This window comes from Erpetoichthys calabaricus, chromosome 2 (assembly GCF_900747795.2).
Source record: "Erpetoichthys calabaricus chromosome 2, fErpCal1.3, whole genome shotgun sequence".
Lineage (NCBI taxonomy): Eukaryota > Metazoa > Chordata > Cladistia > Polypteriformes > Polypteridae > Erpetoichthys > Erpetoichthys calabaricus.
The window spans coordinates 251512951-251533627 of NC_041395.2; the positions used below are offsets into that span (position 1 = coordinate 251512951).

Here is a 20677-nt window from a genome sequence, read left to right on the forward strand (position 1 = left end):
TTCTTTTTTTTTTGGCCTGAGGCTATACGATGAATCATTAAGTATTAAGGATTTAGGCAAGTGTTTTTTATGCTAGGTCTGAGGGCTACTTGTTCCCATTTTTTTTTTTTTTTTTTTTTTTTTTTTAACATGTGAACAAGTAAAAACTATTTTCTTTTAAAAGTGCTGAAGATGTTTTTCTTTTTTCATTAAAGGAATACTCCACACCCAAAAATATCATGTTTGAGTGTGTTGCTTGACCTATGTAGTTTGTAGTGATGGACAGGTATAAAATTTTAATGTCATGTTTCATGCATAATCGGGAGAAAAATGTTTATCATATAAATATAATACTATATTCATTATTTCCAATGTGGCTTTAGTTTCTTTTTTATGATATGCACCAAAGTTTCAGGAAGTATTTAACAATATTTTGCAAAAAAAAGCAGGTGCTTTTCATGTTTTGAGCATATGAATGACTAACCAACACCTGGATTATGCAACACAACATGACTTTTTTTCCTTTTTCTGTGGATATATTTTACATTGTTTGTCAATATTGGCTTCTATTATATCATAAACCTTTTTTTCTCCAATTTGCATAAAAACATGACATCACTACAAACTATATAAAGTTATTAACATAAATAAAAATATATTTTTGGGGTGGATAGTTCTTTAAGGAACTGTTGAACAACATCAGTAAACTTTAGTTTACTGCATTTGACACCATTGATGATAATATTCTTAGAAATCGCCTTAGTCAATGGGTGGGCCTCTCTGGCAGTGTCTTAAATTGGTCTGAATCCTACCTGGCAGGGAGAAAATTCTTTGTTAGTTGTGGTAATTACAACTCAAAGATACAGGATATCCTATATGGTGTTCCACAAGGCTCTATCCTGGGTCCGCTGCTCTTCTCAATCTACATGCTTCCGTTAGGTCAGATTATCTCAGGGCACAACGTGAGCTACCACAGCTATGCTGATGACACACAGCTGTATTTATCAATAGCTCCTGATGACCCCGATTCTCTTGATTCAATAACACAATGTCTAACTTGTATCTCAGAATGGATGAATAGTAACTTTCTCAAGTTAAATAAAGAGAAAACTGAAATCTTAGTGATTGGCAATAATGGATACAATGAGGCTATTAGAATTAAACTGGATATATTAGGATTGAAAGTCAAGACGGATTTAAAAAGCTTAGGGGTAACTGTTGACTGTAATCTAAATTTTAAATCGCATATTAATCAGATCACTAGGACAGCATTTTTTCACTTAAGAAACATAGCAAAAGTTAGACCTCTTATATCATTGAAAGATGCTGAGAAATTAGTTCACGCTTTTGTTTTCAGTCGACTAGATTACTGTAACGCACTCCTCTCAGGACTACCCAAAAAAGACATAAATCGTTTGCAACTAGTGCAGAATGCAGCTGCTAGAATCCTAACCAGGAAAAGAAAATCCAAGCACATTTCTCCAGTTTTGATGTCACTATACTGGTTACCTGTGTCTTTCAGGATTGACTTTAAAATTCTGCTTATGGTTTATAAAGCCTTAAATAATCAAGCCCCATCTTATATATCGGAATGTCTGACACCTTATATTCAAAATCGTAACCTCAGATCCTCAAATGAGTGTCTCCTTAGAATCCCAAGAGCAAAACTTAAAAGAAGTGGTGAGGCGGCCTTCTGCTGTTATGCACCTAAAATCTGGAATAGCCTGCCAATAGGAATTCGCCAGGCTAATACAGTGGAGCACTTTAAAAAACTACTGAAAACACATTATTTTAACATGGCCTTCTCATAACTTCACTGTAATTTAAATCCTGATACTCTGTATATCCAATTCATTATAATAACTATTCATGGTGGCTCTAAAATCTGTACTAACCCCTACTCTCTCTTCTGTTTCCTTTTCTAGTGTCCTTTTGGTGGTGGCTTGTGCCACTACCATCTACTCAAAGCACCGTGATGTTCCAACAATGATGGATGGATTAAAAGCCAGAAGTCTGTATGACCATCAGCATCAAGTGCCTCCGTGAGAACCCTAACTACAAAGAAGACTATTTCATTTATGTTAGGTGGAATGCCCAGAGGGGACTGGGCGGTCTCATGGCCTGGAACCCCTACAGATTTTATTTTTTTCTCCAGCCATCTGGAGTTTTTTTTTTTTTTTTCTGTCCACCCTGGCCATCGGACCTTACTCCTTTTCTATGTTAACTAATGTTGTCTTATATTAATTTCTTATTTTGTCTTTTATTTTTCTTTTCTTCATTATGTAAAGCACTTTGAGCTACTTCTTGTATGAAAATGTGCTATCTAAATAAATGTTGTTGTTGTTGTTGTTGTAGTTCTTATAACTTAGACACAAGTACAAATACATTCACAAATTTGTATAGTGTGTGTGAAGCAAATTATAATAAATAGTCGTTACAAAATAATTTACAGTTAAAACCACAGAAATCTACATATTTTGGTGGTAACATACTATAAGTCTTAACAAGTAAACATTCACCCATTTTTCCAAAGCCAGTCAACAGATTAGTGCTACAGGATGCTGAAACCAATCCCAGTAGCACTAACAATAATGCAGGAATGAGGCCATAAATCCAATCTATCACAGAACACAGATATGCACCTACTCACATTTATGCATCCTGACCCAGTTTAGACAATTTAGAATCATTCAAATTTGTTATAGTACCATTAATTGCACTCACTATCAGGCAGTAATTTATAGACATAATAAAATTTCTGTACAGCTCCAAATCAGTAAACATATGACAAAAACAACACAACACGCCAAAAAAAAAAACACGCAGAAGTGCCATATGCAAAAATCACACAGACAGAACATAAAACTACAAAGGTGACTACAATATATCACAATAGTAACAAACAAAGTAATGGTTACAATAGGGAATAATTTGAAATATTAGAGGTAGAACTTTCAAATCTATCAGGTCAAGTCAGTATTTCATTAAGTGTTGAAGTGACAGTACCATTTATGGCTAACAGCCAAATGAAGAGACAACAATTAAAAAGATAGGTTCAGTCTGGATTTGAACATCACAGATGGAACGAGAAGCCTGAAGCATTTGAATAAATTAGGATTAGGTTTGGTTTTGAAATGGTAAGAAACTAGCATCAGAACATCTAACTTGTGTAACCTGTTTATACAGTAAAGGACCAGCACAGATAAGAATTATGGAGTACTGGACTAACTGTTCAAAGAGTTTTGAAAGTATTTTGATGTCGTAAAGAAAGGCAATGCAGAAGTGAGGAGTTATAGGCACAGCTGTTTTTTGTGTCAACCTTGGAAACTGCATTCTGAACCTGTTGTAATCTCTTGATCCATTTAACAGGAGAACCATTAGAATGAGGATCTAGGAGTTCAATTGAGGAGTGTTTAAAGCTTGTCAAGAGCAGGAAGTCTGATATTGGCAATGTTTTCTAATTGATAAAATTATGGTTTGACATTTGCACAGATCGGATATCAAAGATCACTTAACATGGGATGAAAGCAGAAATCCAAAGAACCCTGCATATAAACGTAAGAGTACATATAGACACTAAACTGCCAGTGACCAGTGCAAGATTTGAACCCAGATCAAAACAGTCAGCCAGCAGGGCTAAATACTGCTGGTTAAGGCTACTTCAAAAAATGTATTATCCATCCATCTATTTTCTAGGTACATTTTGGTATTTTTTTAAACACACCATTTGCCTATTTTCTCAGCTACTGTATGATGCATCATGACATTTCTCAATGAAACCTGCACCCAAATAAAAGTAACAGATTATTTCTCACAGTACACATCCAATGTTACATTCTCCAAAAAGATGGGCTTGCATGTTTTGGTGCAAGGCAGCCAGCAATGGAAACTTCAATGCTGTATTTCCAGCTCTTCTGAAGTTACCTTAAGCTAGCACAAAATTACTATTACAATTGAAGATGAAAGCAGTTACCAATTGCCATACCATAAATATTTTGCTATTAGGCTTTTTTCTATAATCTCAATATTATCTTCATGTCATATCACATGTTCAAAAAATGAATACCTTTTCTAAGTGTGTTTTATGCACAGGTTGAGTCTTGGATTATGCCAGTCTTGAGTTACAGCAGCTCTACAGATACAAATGAGCACAAGAAACACCCAAATTGTTCTTTACAAATGAATTTCAATTCATTTTCATCTAATGACATCTGTTTTATACAAATGAAGCAAACTAGTACCGATGAGGATGAACAGGTTGCAGCTGTCACTAACTGTGAAAAACAGTACTGCATAATACAGACTTTTACTTAATACTGACTTTTTTGTATACACGTCTTTGAATGTAATTGGTAGCATGTGCAGTTGTGTAGTAAGTAGCTCAGGCACAGGTAACTAGATTGATTGGCAACTGGATATAATTCTCATCATCCTAAGTACATATTCCAGTAATGCCTTCTCAGGGACTAAAGATGCTGCGAGGGGAAGTGGAAGCTATCTCGTAGCAATGACAGCAGGTGTCACTGAATGTAACCAACAGAATGCATATCAATGCTATAACATTTGTCAAAAGTAAGCAGCTATATAGGTAGCTGTCTCTTTAGCTGAGGTAATGTAGAACCTGCTGCTTGTAACTCATAATATTCTAAATAAACTTGACAGTCATGCCATCTCCAGGGGTACAGCTGTTGGGATGAGGAGATGACACACTTGGCGATTCTTCAGCAAAGACAGCACATCTGTACTGAAAGATTAACTTGTCAATATGTGGTGAGTTTTAATGTCATCATTATGCATTTTCAAACTCTAAGAGGTACTGTGCTATTATCAAAACTGTAGTATGTTTAAACATAAAGTCAACATACTGTGTATAGACTTATGGATCTTAATTTAAATTATTTGTGTGTTATGATTTAAAATATAGTAGTATTGCTTCACTATGGTTTCATTAAGTCTGAATTTTTTTCTGTAAAATAAGTAATAAAGCATTATGCATTTTTGACAATTCTTTTCTTTAACTGACCATTTTAGCGTAAGCTCCAACTTGTATACTGTGGCACGCGGCTGGGGGTGGTGCCCAGCCGGGACGCCCAGGAGGGCAGGAGGAGGGCTCATGCCCCCTCCGGACCACGAGGGGGCGGCCACCCTGGTTCCTTTGAGGGCCACGGGTGCAGGGCTTGGAAGCCCAAACTTGGAGGGGCCCGTGGTCTCCGCCAGGGGGCGCCCCCATGCCTGAAGGACCCGGAACCCCAACACTTCCGCCACACCAGGAAGTGCTGGGGGAAAGAAGACAGGGAGAAGAGAAGGACTGGAGTCGGGTGAGGAGCGGACAAGGTCGAGTGCAGGAGAGTGAAGGCGGCTTGAAGGAACAGGCACTGTGTTGGAAGAGGCCTGGACTTTGGGGGAGTTTGGTGCGAGAAGCACTGGGTTGTGCACTTTATTGGACTTTAAATTATGTTTAATAAACGTGTGGTGGACTGTACAATGGTGTCCGTCTGTCTGTGTCCGGGCAGCATATCACAATACAAAATCCAAGGGCTGTCTGTGTTTGTTCCATAATGTTGCTGAAAGCTGCAGAAATTCCTTTTTCAACTAGTCAATGCTTCATACCTGTCATTTAACCACTGGTTCACAAGCAATGGTGGAAAACAGTGGCTGTGAATATGACCCACAGCAGTGTGTGGTGGAATTGATGGAGAGATACTTCTTTATTTTAGAAACCCAAAATCATATGGATATCCTGACATTATACAAACAGCTACCATTAGAAAGTAAACAAAACTTGTTAAAATATTTGCTAGAATGGGAAATTTCCAGGAACTGTATTTGGTTTTCACCAAGTAAACTATTAAGTCAGCTTTCCCATAATTCTGGACTTGGCTTCATCCACACACGTTGACAACCCACCATAAAGTATTTATATACTTGGAGGGCAAAGAGAGGACAGTGTTAATGTTTGAGAGGAATAATAAATAACTTCCTGGGTGCCACATAATTTTTGCTAAGTGCTATTCAGTTGATTCAATTTGAATACTTTTTTTTTTTAAATGTGAGAAATTTAGAAATACAATTAATTCTTTATTAATAACAAAAGTGGGTTGATTACCTAATTGTTAGAAACAAAAGTGGTCCTAAATAAACAGTCATTAGTATGATGGCTATTTATTTGAAAAAAATGCTATCCTCAAAATAAAGGAGGAATAAAACTTTTAAGAATAGGAGAAAGCATGGGTCAAAGGGGCATTCAATTTAAATATTAAATGACAAGGGAGAAATTACAGATGATATGCTTGGACAGAAATGTCTTAACAGTATCTGTTGTTGCAAAATGGCAGACGGTAGAGAAACTACACAGCTGTAGCAAACCAGGGCGTGCAGAGAAGCTGAAAACAAAACAGCTACACCAAAGGTTGTAGATTTACTGGCTGAGCTCATGATCTGCACAGAAAACAGAAATACAGATACCTGGAAATTTTTTAGTGTATTTCTGTATAGTGTCACTCATAGAAAATGCCTCCTTTATGCATGGTCAGTTTTCTCCATTTACAAGGCACTTTTTTAAATAAGAGCACTGATGTTTACAGTCTTCCAAATCTCACCATTACACTGTCAAAATGTAACCGAACCAGAAACCACTTGCCATAATGTGCATTAATATGTGTAAGGGATCTACATATGTACAATTGTTTTTAGTTTTTCAAGACATTCAGAATATGTAATGAAAACATTTAAAAATAATAAAAAAAAGCTTATAGGAGATTGGTTAGTTGGCAAAACACTACTCATATGAAAAACATTTCCTGAAATCTTGAGATCAAACAGATTAATGTGTTATTTATAAATATAACTCTTACTGTTCAATAGCTAAAGACATTTAGAAAACATAAACACAAAACAAAGATTAGGTTCTCTTAGTTTCACTGCAAGCTGAGAAAACCAATTCAATTATTAGTATAATGTGAGTAATGCATCACTAACTGTAAGTTGCAAAATGCATCCCAGCTCACTCCAGGCTTAAAAACCTTCCCTTCATTTCCGTTTACATTTACTTACAAGGATTGCATTCATTCCTGAGGCTATGCCATAGACCAAACCTGTGAGACGTGCTGCATATGTATACTCTTTTAAATCATCCTTCAATAACCTGAGAAACAGGTAAGTCATGTTGCAATGGAGAGGATCGGCATAAAGGTAGCGACTAACAAAAGAAAAGAAAAGAGACCATTTTTTCCCCAAACCTCCAATACAGAGACAAATGAACGAGAGAACTGACTGGAGTATGTATATGCAGCATAGGACCAGCTTATCCATTTAATGCAGTTGTGGGAATGAATAGGAAGGTGAAAAGCTAAAGAACAAAACAAGGTGGCCTTATTTTTTCCATTATTACCAAAAAGGTAGAAGTTGTATTATTTGTCAAAAAATAAAATAATTATTTGGAAATTGTTATGAACTGCAGTATTTTTTTTTTTAATGATTTTCATTTCATATAGGTAATCAAGAACAGATGACTCTAAAGGAGAAGACTCACTGCCCTTGACTATGATGCATTCTGTAAACATAACAGCATTCTCTCGGTTAGTGTTCAGTTTGCCCAAATTTTTATTTTTTATATTTTGTTTTATTGCAAACTCAAATTGCTGAAAGTGAAAGTGATGATTCTTGATATGTAATTTAAAAACAGAAATCTCATGATTTGACTGGTATTCACCCCTATCCTGGCAACCTCGAAATAATAAATATATTGCAGTCAATACAGATTAATCAGAGGACATCAATGCAAATGAAAGGGGTGGTTTAAACATTTAATGATGGCTTTCAGAAGCTGGATAGTGACTAACAAGTATAGAATTGCTTTGATTTGATTATTTTCTCCATCAGAAAAGCTGTTTTCTTAAATGGCACATCCATGCACATTCATACATCACAGAGCTCAATAGAAGGATTCACATCAAATTAACTAATACCTTGATTTGACTAAAACTTTGAAAAAGATATATACAATCTTTGTAAATGCCAAACTAATTGGACACAGCACAATATTGCATGACAGGGCAGCAATCTGTATGAGTAATTGGAAAATTTAAGGGAGAAATGCTAATTGATTTAATTATATTTAAAAATGCTGCTAAATACATTTATGTATGCTGGACATGACACCAACAGAGACACCATAATCATGTTAAAGTATTAACCTTCTGTTCATTTGTCAGGGCTTGGTAATATTGCTATATCGTTCTGGAACCGTGAGGTCACTGTTGATATGCTACCTGGTCTACAGAAAAAACACTTCAAGATAATCTGTAATTATTTCATGAAAATATAGAGCATGATGAACATGTTATAAGTCTATTGTGTCACCTCAAATAAATACAGTTAGATGAAAAAATGCCATTTCTGGATAACTGAGTGAAAGGTCAGGCTTATGTCACAACTGAGAACTCTCCAAATTGCCAGACTTGATACTTACACTTCAAGGGGCACTCACATGAAATTTACAACTGGGAAAATACCTATTCCCCATCTGTTGGATAGCATGTGAATGCAGCATTACCGCTGTAAAAAAAAAGAAATTCATCTGATGCTCTAAATCCCCTTTTTAAATATGTTTTTTAAAGAATTGTAGTTTAGAGTGGCAAATCCTTCCAGTTGGTACAGTGAATTTAAAAAGCTGAAAAATGAAAAGGAAAGCATGACCAGTTAACAATGACAGCACCATCAAGATGCAGGGGAGCTATAAAAAGTAACTTTCATATGAAAAACAAAATGTGCATTTTGTTCTCACTAGATAGAAACCTGCTTGATACACTAATGACAATGGAGAATATTCCATCAACAAAAATAACAGAAACAAGCAGTTTTTGAAAATGGTGTGCTATTATAGCAAAGTTTGATGGGAAACTGAAAAATTACTCCAATGTCACATGGTGATGTCTTAAGTAAGGCAAACTTCAGTGGAGAAATTCTAAAACTTGTAGCAATCCTACAGTTAGTACAAACATGTATTCAACATGTCACTCACACTGCTCCTATTATTCTTTTAGGGTCATGCACATTTATTTCTGGGTTATAGACAACTACTGCTATTCACTTTCAACTAGGGAAAAGGGATAAGCAGTCACTGGTATGAAAGAGTGACACCCTCACATACACATCCCTCACCAGCGCGAGCGTCACAGAGAGGTTGTGCTAAAATCCAGTAAAACCACTATAAAAATTAAACAATTAAAACAACCTCAACCTTTGTCTCACAACATAATGATACAGTGCTAAGAAACTTCACTAAACTCGAACCAATCGTACATCTTTTTCTGTTTCCGTTTTTTAGCAGCTGTACAAGAAATTAACTTTTCTGACTTGCCATATCCGGTTAAAAAAAAAAAAGACACCATGTGCAGCTAAATGAACGTTACATTTCTTTCAAAACAAATGACCAAAGGAATTGACTTAACCAGCCAAGCACCAAACCTTATAATGAGGAGTGTATGAAGATCTACTCAAAACCTCAAATGAATACTTAAAATACATATGACTAAATACTAGGCATACAGAGGCTAAAGTTCTCATTTGCTATCAAAGATGTTACTAAAAAGAATTAACCTGGGGTGAATATTCAAGTAAATCAGATATTTCAGTTTTTACGACACAATAATATAAAAAGCATTTTCTAATACTAAGCAGGTAGCAAAACAAAATTTGTAGGTGTACAAGGAACAAGGAATACTTTAAGATATCATTGATACTTATTTGCAGATCACTGTAATACTTTCTTTATTCTTAAGGAAAAAATAGACCTCTTGTTATTTCTTCAGCAGAGGGAAAAAATATACTTCTATGTGTATACCTTTTTAATTTTTCTATTCCTTTAAATTTAGGTACTTACATACATCCCATAGATGTTATTTTGAAGGTCACAGTTCAAGCCAGCTAATTCAGCTGCATATGCATACTCGTTGAGTGAATCTTTAAGTAGCTCAAGGTACAAACAGGCCATGTTACAATGCAATGGATCCACATAAGCAAATGGGCTGAAAGAGAATGCCATAGGTAAAGGATATGACTTTCTTCCAACTCACTCATCTTCAGGTTGATGTGATGTATTACACACAGTCCAGCAGAATAACGAAACCAACCATTAAAACAAAACACATTTCATCAAGCTAAAAATCAGGACATACTGTAAGATCAGTTGATATGCAGTCAGAAAACATAAAAGAAAGGCATTTCCAGGAGTCTCATACAGTTTTAAATGCAAATACTGCTTTAAATAACCTGCAAAAGCATACATTTAGGTTAGTAATTTCGCACTCATAATTAAAAACGAGCATACTTGTCACAGATACAAATGAAAATGAATCTAAAAAGCCTGCTTCTTTAAAAGGTATGCCATTTCAGTTAATTCGGTTTTGTTTCATGCAACATGATCCTTTTAAAACAATAGTAGAAAAGCACATTAACATCCATTGTATTCAAGTAAATAATTGATGCATGTATTTGTAACATTAAGAAAGTTTCCACTTGCATCTAAATGAAAGGGGTTAAATTAAAAGTAGCACATTTAGTAATCTATTTATAGTTTAACCATCATACTTTAAAATTGTCTTGATTCTTACTTCCATTTAGGTCAGCCCAAGCAACAAATAATGGCATTGTATTAATTATTTTTTTCTTCAAACATGCCTGGAGCCAAAGCCTTCCCCGGGAGCAGAGACCAAAACTAGAATCAACCATAGATGCGTCAACAGTCCATTGTGGGGCCTATGTACTCACTACAACCATTCACTTTTTGCATTGCCAATTCAGAGTCATCAATAGACTTAAAACATGTCTTCAGGCTACAGGAGGAAACCCCAGGGACCATGACAAACACATAGACACACAAACACAGGGAATATGTAGACTCCACACAGACAGAAAAAAAGGACTCTAGAGCCTGAGGCAGCACCACTAACCATTATCCCACAATGTCGCACATCAACAAATGTTTAATATAAAATTTATGGCTAAAAAATTTCTAATACACATTAAGAACATCACCATGGTTTATTTATGGTCTTTTTCTGCTGGTCTTGTCCGTTTTGAGCACAAGCATAAACTTGAAAACATTTAGCTGCAAATAAGCTCCAAGAAATCTAACAAATCTGAAAGAGCCACCATAACAATAAAGATGGGTTAAGACCTGTAAACAGTCTTTTTATTTATTTATTTTTTACCAGCTTGGATGAAACATCAGTTTGTACTACCTGGTTCTCACATATATGGACAAAGAAGTGAATATCACATGTGTCCATTCACTTCTCGTGCAGTATTTTCTACTTTCTCCTTCCATTGTGTGGTATTCCAGAACATATACTTAAATCACTCACTCTTTCTTTAACAACATTAATTGAAAGTTAGCAGGAAGGCCATACTGGACAACACATATTTATATTCAATCCTAAATAACTGTCCTAATTATTTATTCTTCAAAAATCTTATTTTTTTTTTACTCTTAGTCATTGCTAATTTTACACTATAGCATCTTTTTGTTTTGAAGTGTAACCCTTTTCTAACACCAATCTGTTTGAGAAGCAAGACCAATATTATAGGACAACTAAATCGAATGGAGGCAAATTGAACCTCAGTATTCAACAAGGTCTTTATTAGGAGGAGCTTTTGAAACATTTGCAATTCATTTTATACAGTCTGCATGCTGAAGGCTTTCTATAAGTCTAGATTATACAGTCATGGCCGAAATTATCAGCACCCTTGGAATTTTCCCAGAAAATGCACCATTTCTCCCAGAAAATTATTGCAATTACAAATGTTTTTGTATATACATGTTTATTTCCTTAATGTGCATTGGAACAACACAAACAAACAGAGTAAAAAAGCCAAATCTGACATCATGTCACACAGAACTCCAAAAATGGGCCGGACAAAATTATTGGCACCCTTTCAAAATTGTGGGTAACTTGTTTTATTTCAAGCATATGATGCTCGTTTGAACTCACCTGTGGCAAGAAACAGGTGCTGGCAATATAGCAATCACACCTGAAGCCAGTTAAAATGGAGAAAAGTTGACTCAACCTTTCTGTGTCTGAGTGTGCCACACTAAGCATGGAGAACAGAAAGAAGAGCAGAGAATTGTCTGAGGACTTGAGAACAAAAATTGTGGAAAAATATCAACAATCTCAAGGCTACAAGTCCATCTCCAGAGATCTTCATGTTCCTTTGTCCACTGTGCGCAACATAATCAAGAAGTTCACAACACATGGCACTGTAGCTAATCTCCCTGGATGTGGACGGAAGAGAAAAAGTGATAAAAGACTGCAACAAAGGATAGTCCGAATGGTGGATAAACAGCCCCAATCAACTTCAAAACATATTCAAGCTGTTCTACAGACTCAGGGTGCAACAGTGTCAGCTCGAACTATCCGTCGACATCTGAATGAAATGAAACACTATGGCAGGAGAGCCAGGAGGACCCCACTGCTGACACACAAACATAAAAAACCCAGCCTGGAGTTTGCCAAAATGTACTTGAGGAAGCCAAAATCCTTCTGGGCGAACGTCTTGTGGACAGATGAGACCAAGGTAGAGCTTTTTGGTAAAGCTCATCATTCTACTGTTTACAGAAAACGGAATAAGGCCTATGAAGAAAAGAACAGAGTACCTACAGTCAAACATGGTGGAGGTTTTGGGGATGTTTTGCTGCCTCTGGCACTGGATGCCTTGACTGTATGCAAGGCATCATGAAATCTGAAGACTACCAAAAGAAATTGGGGCGCAATGTAGGGCCCAGTGTCAGAAAGCTGGGTCTGCGTCAGAGGTCATGAGTGTTCCAGCAGGACAATGACCCCAAACATACCTCTAAAAGCACTCAGAAATGGTTGAAGACAAAGCGCTGGAGAGTTCTGAAGTGGTCAGCAATGAGTCCGAATTTAAATACGATTGAACACTTATGGAAAGATCTCAAAATTGCTGTTGGGAGAAGGCGCCCTTCAAATCTGAGAGACCTTGAGCAGTTTGCAAAAGAAGAGTGGTCAGAAATTCCAGTTGAGAGGTGTAACAAGCTTGTTGATGGTTATAGGAAGCGCTTGATTTCAGTTGTTTTTTCCAAAGGGCGTGCAACCAAATATTAAGTAGAGGGTGCCAATAATCTTGTCCAGCCCGATTTTGAGTTTTGTGTGAAATGATGTCAGATTTGGCTTTTTTTCTCTGTTTTTTGTGTTGTTCCAATGCACATAAAGGAAATAAACATGTGTATACCAAAACATTTGTAATTGCAACAATTTTCTGGGAGAAATGGTGTATTTTCAAGGAAAATTCCATGGGTGCCAATAATTTCGGCCATGACTGTACCTACAATGTTATCTTTAAATCTTCTATTAAAATTTATGGCACTACATCACACAGTTTCTTAATGAGACGAGCTTCATTGTCTTACAATGACTAAGTGGTATTCTACAAGCTAGTGGCATCCCCCAGCTCTGGGACATTTAGGTATGAGGGTGATTTTCTTAAGGTTGTTGCTTATAGAATAACTAGCTGATTACCCAGTGGCTTCGGTAACCGAGTGCAAGGGAAGAAAAATAAAATGTAGTATTTATAAAATAAGTTTGTTAATTGCCAATTTTATTTTTCAACAAATAAAGAGCATTTACAATAACATAGAAATCAATATAAACAACATTATTAACATCTTTATCATATGAGAATATGAAGTAATATATAAGAAGCACATTGCAGACAAATATAAATTATTAAACAGTAAAATCTTCTTCTATAATACGCTACTGTGGCTGTTCATTTGTCTGTCCAGGACTTTAAATCACCTGTAGCACGCAAACCGTTTCACCTATTGACTTGAAATTTGGTACACATATACTACGTGACGTCTACTATCCACTTTCGGGGTGATGATTTTATCACTCTTTTCATTTTATTGTAGAATCAACTCTCAGCAGCGCACAGCAGGGCGGCAGTGCGCAAATGCGTATGGGCGCCGTTCTCATTCCCTACCACCTTCGCTAATCATTCTTGAGGTAGATTGATGACTTAAGTGCCAGATTAAGTGAAATGTTAAAGAAAACGTACTAAGTAATTGCAACACAAACACTGACTTAATGAGTTTTAACGCGAAAAGATGCCAACGAAAGAGAAGCAGCAGGCCGGTAGAGTGGAGTAAAGAAGAGCTGCTCAGGAAGCAGCAAGCACATCAACCTCTGAGCAAACGAATGCTAAACGTATAGATAAAGAGGATGAATACTATGAATGCTCAAGTCAAGAGTGTTCACTGCACGTTATCATGCAGTGCGCCGTTACTGGTATTTTGATAAAAGAATCTGAACAACATATAAGAAGCGTAGAAATTATTAAACAGTAAAACATTAACATTTAAGAAGTTTTCGGTTATACTACATTTTTTGTTTGCCCATTACATGCATAAATGTATACATTTTTTGGTGTACCCACCCGAAAACACGCAACATATAACTGACCGTGGGAGAAGCATGGATTTTAAGAAGCATGGAGTTCATCTGCTGGTGTCCCTTGTGGAATAACTGGTAATGTTTGACGAAAATCTCCTGTGAGTAAAACGACAGTACCTCCCATTATTTTGGTAGGATCTCTGAGATCTTGTATTGTTCGGTTCAAGGCTTCATAAGCTCTTTTATGTGCCATGGTGCACTCATCCCAAACTATTATCTTTGAATGTTGCAAGACTTTTGCCTTTCCAGAGTCCTTGCGTATGTTGCAAATTGGATTTTCGTCGTAAGTGAGGTTTAATGGCAATTGCAATGCTGAATGTGCTGCACGGCGTCCATCTAATAATGTAAAAGCGATTCCCAATGACGCTACAGCCAGAGCTATGTCACCATTCGCTCTCTCTGCAAGAATCAGGTTTATTAAGAATGTTTTTCCTGTTCCTCTGTGGTCATACATAATTTCCGTTTCAAACGCTCAAATAATTTTATATATATATAGATAAATGACTGTCTAACCCATGCTTTTAAAAACACAGCAGGGATTAGATGTACAAGTGTGCAGTTAATGCATACAACAAGCCTGAGAGAAAGGGTTTACTGTGCATGTTTTAGCAGAATAGAGATTCTTCTGTATTTTCTAAGGTCCCAAACAGCTCCAACTGTGGTGCACTATTCTTAAGACACTGCTGTCAATTTATTATGCATGTGCGTGTATGTAGGTGCCAGTGGTATTCTGGTTCATGAGCCTGCTCTTTAGCTTTGTTTTTCAGATAGGTATTCCAATGATGGCGGATGTTGTGTTTTAAGAAATAGTTCCATCTATATAAATGGAAATTTGAACCTTAACCATCCTTTGTGATTTGTTTTTAGATCCATTTTCCTCACTTTGTATGCTGTGAGCAGCTTTGTGTAATTTATATGCATCAACTGCATAGTTTATTCCCATGCGTCTTTTAGAGACACTTACTTAGAGAGCAAATATCATGACTTCTTCAAATTATCTTTGATTGCTTCATTATATTTGCAATTCTTCTACTTCCACTGTCCGTCTATAGTGTATCTGGAACAATGTGTCCCAGCAGTGACTGAACTGTTTTTGACTATAGTTGGGTATCTTAATTGAATTGATGCTTTTTGGACCATCTCTGATTTATGATGGGTGATACTGAGAAAGACTGGGATTTCTGACTTATTCTACCCTTTATTTAGTCCTAGAAAATTAAACATTTTCACCACTATTATCCTCTTGGCTTTCTAATTGCTCCTGTGAGAGTGCTTGCATTGCTGGCACACCACTTACAGGAAGAGAAGAAGTAGAGCGATCAATTTATAATTCTATACATTATACTGTTTATTACTCAAGTTATACCTAACTCTGAGTGTCATCACATTCACAGCCATATCTATGCCAGAAAGTCCCAGAATGATAACCATTGAAAGTAAAGGCACATAAGGCAGAGACAGCTTTTAACCACATTTCTCTGGTCTAGAAAATGAGCAAGGTATTTCTTATGTTAAAGAAGTTGTGAGAGATTCATTTTTAAAGTAAACAAGGATGCATAGATAGAGAGGGACAAAACAAGGAAAAAGGACATAATGGAAGGAGAGCCATAATATTTAAGAGGTCAAAGGACTTGTGATTATGCACAAATCTCTCAACTCCTGCTAGAGAGCCAGGAAGTGCACATGATATGATGGTCCCTTTAAGCTGGTAAGAAATACTGAAACAGGTTACTACTGAACTGGTTTACTCAGACAAAAACAGGCTTACAGTATGCATTACAAATGTTTTTTCCACCACAAAACAAAAGTGAATACTTTACATACCTGAAAAATTCAAAGTTGAGGCAAGCTTTTGGCAGAAAAAACTTATCATCCTGTTTAAACCAAACCTTACTCATTGCAGTATCCTAAAAGAAAAATAACATTTAAAACTCTGGAACAAAAGATGCTTACAACAAAGAATAAAAAAAGCAAAAATCATTATTTCACCTTAATTAGAGCAGGATATGCTGCAGTATCCTTTTCCAAAGAACATATTTCAAAGTTTGTTGGGATAAATTCATTTTTCATTGGAAGTTTAAATTTGCCATTGAGGTCTGCATTTTGCCAATTCTGAAAAAAAATGTAAAATAAATGATAAACAAATAACAAAAATCAGAAAATATATAGTGTATCAAATGCATTATAGTTTGTGACTTAAAAAAGTAAACTAAGCAACATTAAATAAAAGGTTTGAAATGGGAAAATATCTTAAACGAGTTCCAGAAAACCACATATAACAAAAAGGAATTATGCCATCAGGTTTATGAATGTATACCAAATTAACAAATAAATAAGCTGAAAGACCACATGCCATTAGGTCTTGACAAGTAAACAAGCGTACAATACATAATAAATGTTAAAAAGATGGTATACAACATATTCAGGAATTTTTTTCACCTTGACCTTCCAAAAAAATAAAAAATGATTTAACATAAAACAATATTGTCAGACCCACTAAATGGCTCAAAGTAATTAAAAACCATATCTCTGATTTTTTATTTCGGTACAGACATACAGCAACAATATGGCAGGCAGTGTGCTGTAGTTGTTAAGACTTTTAGACCTAGGACTGTGGGTTCAAATCTGTTACTGACACTGTCTGACCTTGAGCAAGTCACCAGTGGAAAAGCAAATGAAATGTAACTAATTGTATCGCAAATGTTGTAAGTCGGGCGGCACGGTGGCGCAGCAGGTAGCGCTGCTGCCTCGCAGTTGGGTGATCTGGGGACCTGGGTTCGCTTCCCGGGTCCTCCCTGCGTGGAGTTTGCATGTTCTCCCCGTGTCTGCGTGGGTTTCCTCCGGGCGCTCCGGTATCCTCCCACAGTCCAAAGACATGCAGGTTAGGTGGATTGGCGATTCTAAATTGGCCCTAGTGTGTGCTTGGTGTGTGGGTGTGTTTGTGTGTGTCCTGCAGTGGGTTGGCACCCTGCCCAGGATTGTTTCCTGCCTTGTGCCCTGTGTTGGCTGGGATTGGCTCCAGCAGACCCCCGTGACCCTGTGTTCGGATTCAGCGGGTTGGAAAATGGATGGATGGATGGATGGATGTTGTAAGTCAACTTGGATAAAGGTGTCGGCCAAATAAATGATAACAATAGTATGAAGTGAGCAAGCAATCGGGCAAAAGTATTAGGGCATAATATATGTGTACATTATGTATATACATTTACTGTACATGTAATAACCATAGATATTCACAGATAAGACTATCTGTAGATAGGCTGACCATCTAATATTTAACTAAAATATAAAAAATGTGTCACTCAAAGGTAAGCTGAATATGAAAAAGTATAGGTATAGGTTTAATGTTGTAATTTAATCCACCTAGTTTTGGGTCACAGGGAGGCAGTGATTATTGCAGCAGCACTGGGTGTAAGGCAAGAACCAAACATGGCACATTGGTCTTTTGGGCACAATTGCACTGCCTAGCCAAAAAGAGTGTGCTGCATGCAATGTAGTAACAGAAACCTATGAATAAAATGTCAGTTTTAATCCATCTTTTTTTCTATTGATATTTTGAAACAGTGTGATATAGTGGCGCAGCAGCTAGAATTCATACCACAAATCTTTGGGATTGCTAGAAGAGAATGGATGTAATTTATTCAAACTGCATGAAGGACTAAAACACACAAAAATGATGACATTTGGCTTTGTTTCTGGTCAGTTTCATGACAGTTCCTATACTGGCTTAGAATTCAACAACCAGTGCTGGTCAGTGAACTGTGCAGTTTTCTATACAAAAGAAATACTAGGGTGTTGTACCGTGTTAGCCACTATGGATGTGGTGAGAAGTTAAGCAAAATGACACCTTTTATTGGCTAAGAAAAAACATTACAATATGCAAGCTTTAGAGGTAACTCAGGCCCCTTCTTCGGGAAGGAGGAGGGGCCTGACTTGCCTCAAAAGCTTGCATACTGTAATCATTCTAATTAACCAATATAAGGTGCCATTTTGCTTAACATCTCACCACATACAAAAAAAGAAAACTTAATGCATGAGTGACAGTTTGTAACACAATTGCATTTTATAATAAGTAACTATATAACATATTTAGTTACTTTTTTGTAAGGAGCAAGTAATTCAACTAAGTTATTCTTAAAAGTAATGCTCCCTAATACTGTGTAGCAGTGTTACTATAAATTAAAACTGCATCTCCCAGCAGTCCCTGCAGAGGGTCTGACTGGTCTTCTGTCTGGGGTGCAGGGGCTGTTGGGGTCAAAGGGGGTCAGAGTGGCTCATAAAAGGAGGGCAGGTGTCCAAAGAAAGGGAAGGTGTTTTTTGTTGTATTCTGTGTTCCATGTACAGTACCTGTCTGGCTGCCTTCTGTTGATTAACCATACTTAGTCGTTGTGTCCTGGATTGTTTCGTTGTTGGGGTCTGGATCGTCTTCTGTCTTCCAGTGTGCTAAGGACTTTACTGTTTTGGGGATGTTTATGTTTATGTGCTTAATGTAATATGGCCGTAGGGATACTGGGGTGGTATTGTTTTCATTTATTTCATCATATTATTTAATTTTTGTTGGATTCCAGTGTGCATTATTTTGTCTCTGTTTGTGAGTGTTTGCAGGTCAGGCCAAGGCTTGGAGCGTCCCTGGGATCTCCTCCATAAAAATAAATGAATCTTAGCTGCACCAGACTGCTACAACTATTTGTACATTATGGCCTTTAATACTTTCTCATGCTTTACTTTGTGGGTTATCACAGTACCATTGCTTATACAAAGCAAGTGTTTATTTCAGCAGTTTCCCTTTTATGTAAAATATTGGCCAAAACACTTTCCATGTTAGCTCCACGGTTATATAATAAGCATAATTTACAACTGAGTTTCAAGCATTTTTGCAATGTTTATAAACTTATTGAATATATAAATAATAATAAAAGCTTGCTATCTTTCATTTATATGTATTGAATATCTGGCTAGGAAAAAAATATTTAAGAGTTAAATCACTTTTCTTCATGGGCACTGAAAGCTGGAGTTCTTTTTTTTCAAACTGAACTATTTCAGACCTTAATAGTTTTAGCAGACAACAATCCATCCAAAATCAGATTATCAAAAATTGTCAGACTATTCTCTCTTCTTAAAAAAAAAAAAAAAAACAATTCCCTATATCCTATGCAGCAGCCGTAGCACCTGCTCTTCAGAACAGGTAATCCGCCTGAAGCTCAGTTCAGGCCCCACCATTACTTGGGATGGGAGATCCAAGTAATGCTGGAAGAGGTGTTGGTGAGGCCATCAGGGAGTGCTTACACTGTGGTCAGTGTGTGGATCCTAATGCTCTAGTACATTGATGGGGACAAAGTGCTGAAAAATGGTACCATCCTTTGGTTTATACATAAAACTGAGATCTTGACTCTCTTAAATAATTCTATTTAATTTTGAATGAATTTCTTTGTTGGAGAGTTTCACATCGTATTTGTTACCTTATAGGTTCTATGGTTTGACTTGTGAGTGATTTCTATGTTTGAAGTGTAGTATTTTATTTAGAGAACATTTGTGACTGCAATTACTTATGAGTCTTTCAGTGAACAACCTTTTCCGTAAAACTTTCAAGTGTGATTTGTTGTCTTCATTCCTATTAAGGGTGCTTAATCAATTACCTGAGTGTTAATAATATGCAGGTATTTAATGACCAAATATCTATTGAATTATGTCTTCTGTTTCATTTCCATGCTTATTGATTTTTATTATGTACCTGTTGTCATTGCACAATTTTTTTGTATTTAATTAATTTTCCTTAAATTTTACATACTTTCCTCAACTAATCTTAATTCACAATCACTATTCAATACATTAAATGGGTCTGAGTTTGGTATTTGGTTCAGGTTCTTCTCCTTTAATATTGTCCTGGACTCTGACAATCTGACATTTAGGTAAGGATTAGTTAAAGTCTCACGTAAGGGGCTGCATGCGTATTGTTCCTCTTTTTTATACAAAAAAGTATGCAAAATTAAATACCCGAAGTTACAGAATCTTCACTTTTGCCATACCAATCCTAAACATAATATTTTATCAATTAACTTTACTTTTCTGTGTAGCTTAAAGACAGACTTGTAAGCAAAGCATTCTCATAGTTACAGGTACTGTATATGCATGTGATTCTGAGCTCTGTTTCTGTTTACATGAAATGTGCATGAGTGTACCCAGTAATTGACTGCCATTAAATTTGAGACTGCCTGGTAACTTGT

General features: G+C 36.4%; 1 protein-coding gene across 2 annotated transcripts in view; it reads right to left on the reverse strand.

Annotated features, from left to right (window-relative positions):
• Positions 1-20677, reverse strand: part of ide (insulin-degrading enzyme) — a 142375-nt gene that overhangs the window by 57380 nt on the left and 64318 nt on the right. Inside the window, exons 13-15 of one of the 2 annotated variants that reach the window (XM_051922832.1) lie at positions 16443-16565; positions 16278-16360; positions 7033-7177 (exon numbers count right to left, since the gene is read on the reverse strand). In XM_051922832.1, the coding sequence (XP_051778792.1) occupies positions 7033-7177; positions 16278-16360; positions 16443-16565 (351 nt within the window). Of the gene's footprint in view, positions 1-7032; positions 7178-9862; positions 10008-16277; positions 16361-16442; positions 16566-20677 lie in introns of both variants that reach the window. The other variant, XM_051922831.1, reaches the window with a different exon arrangement.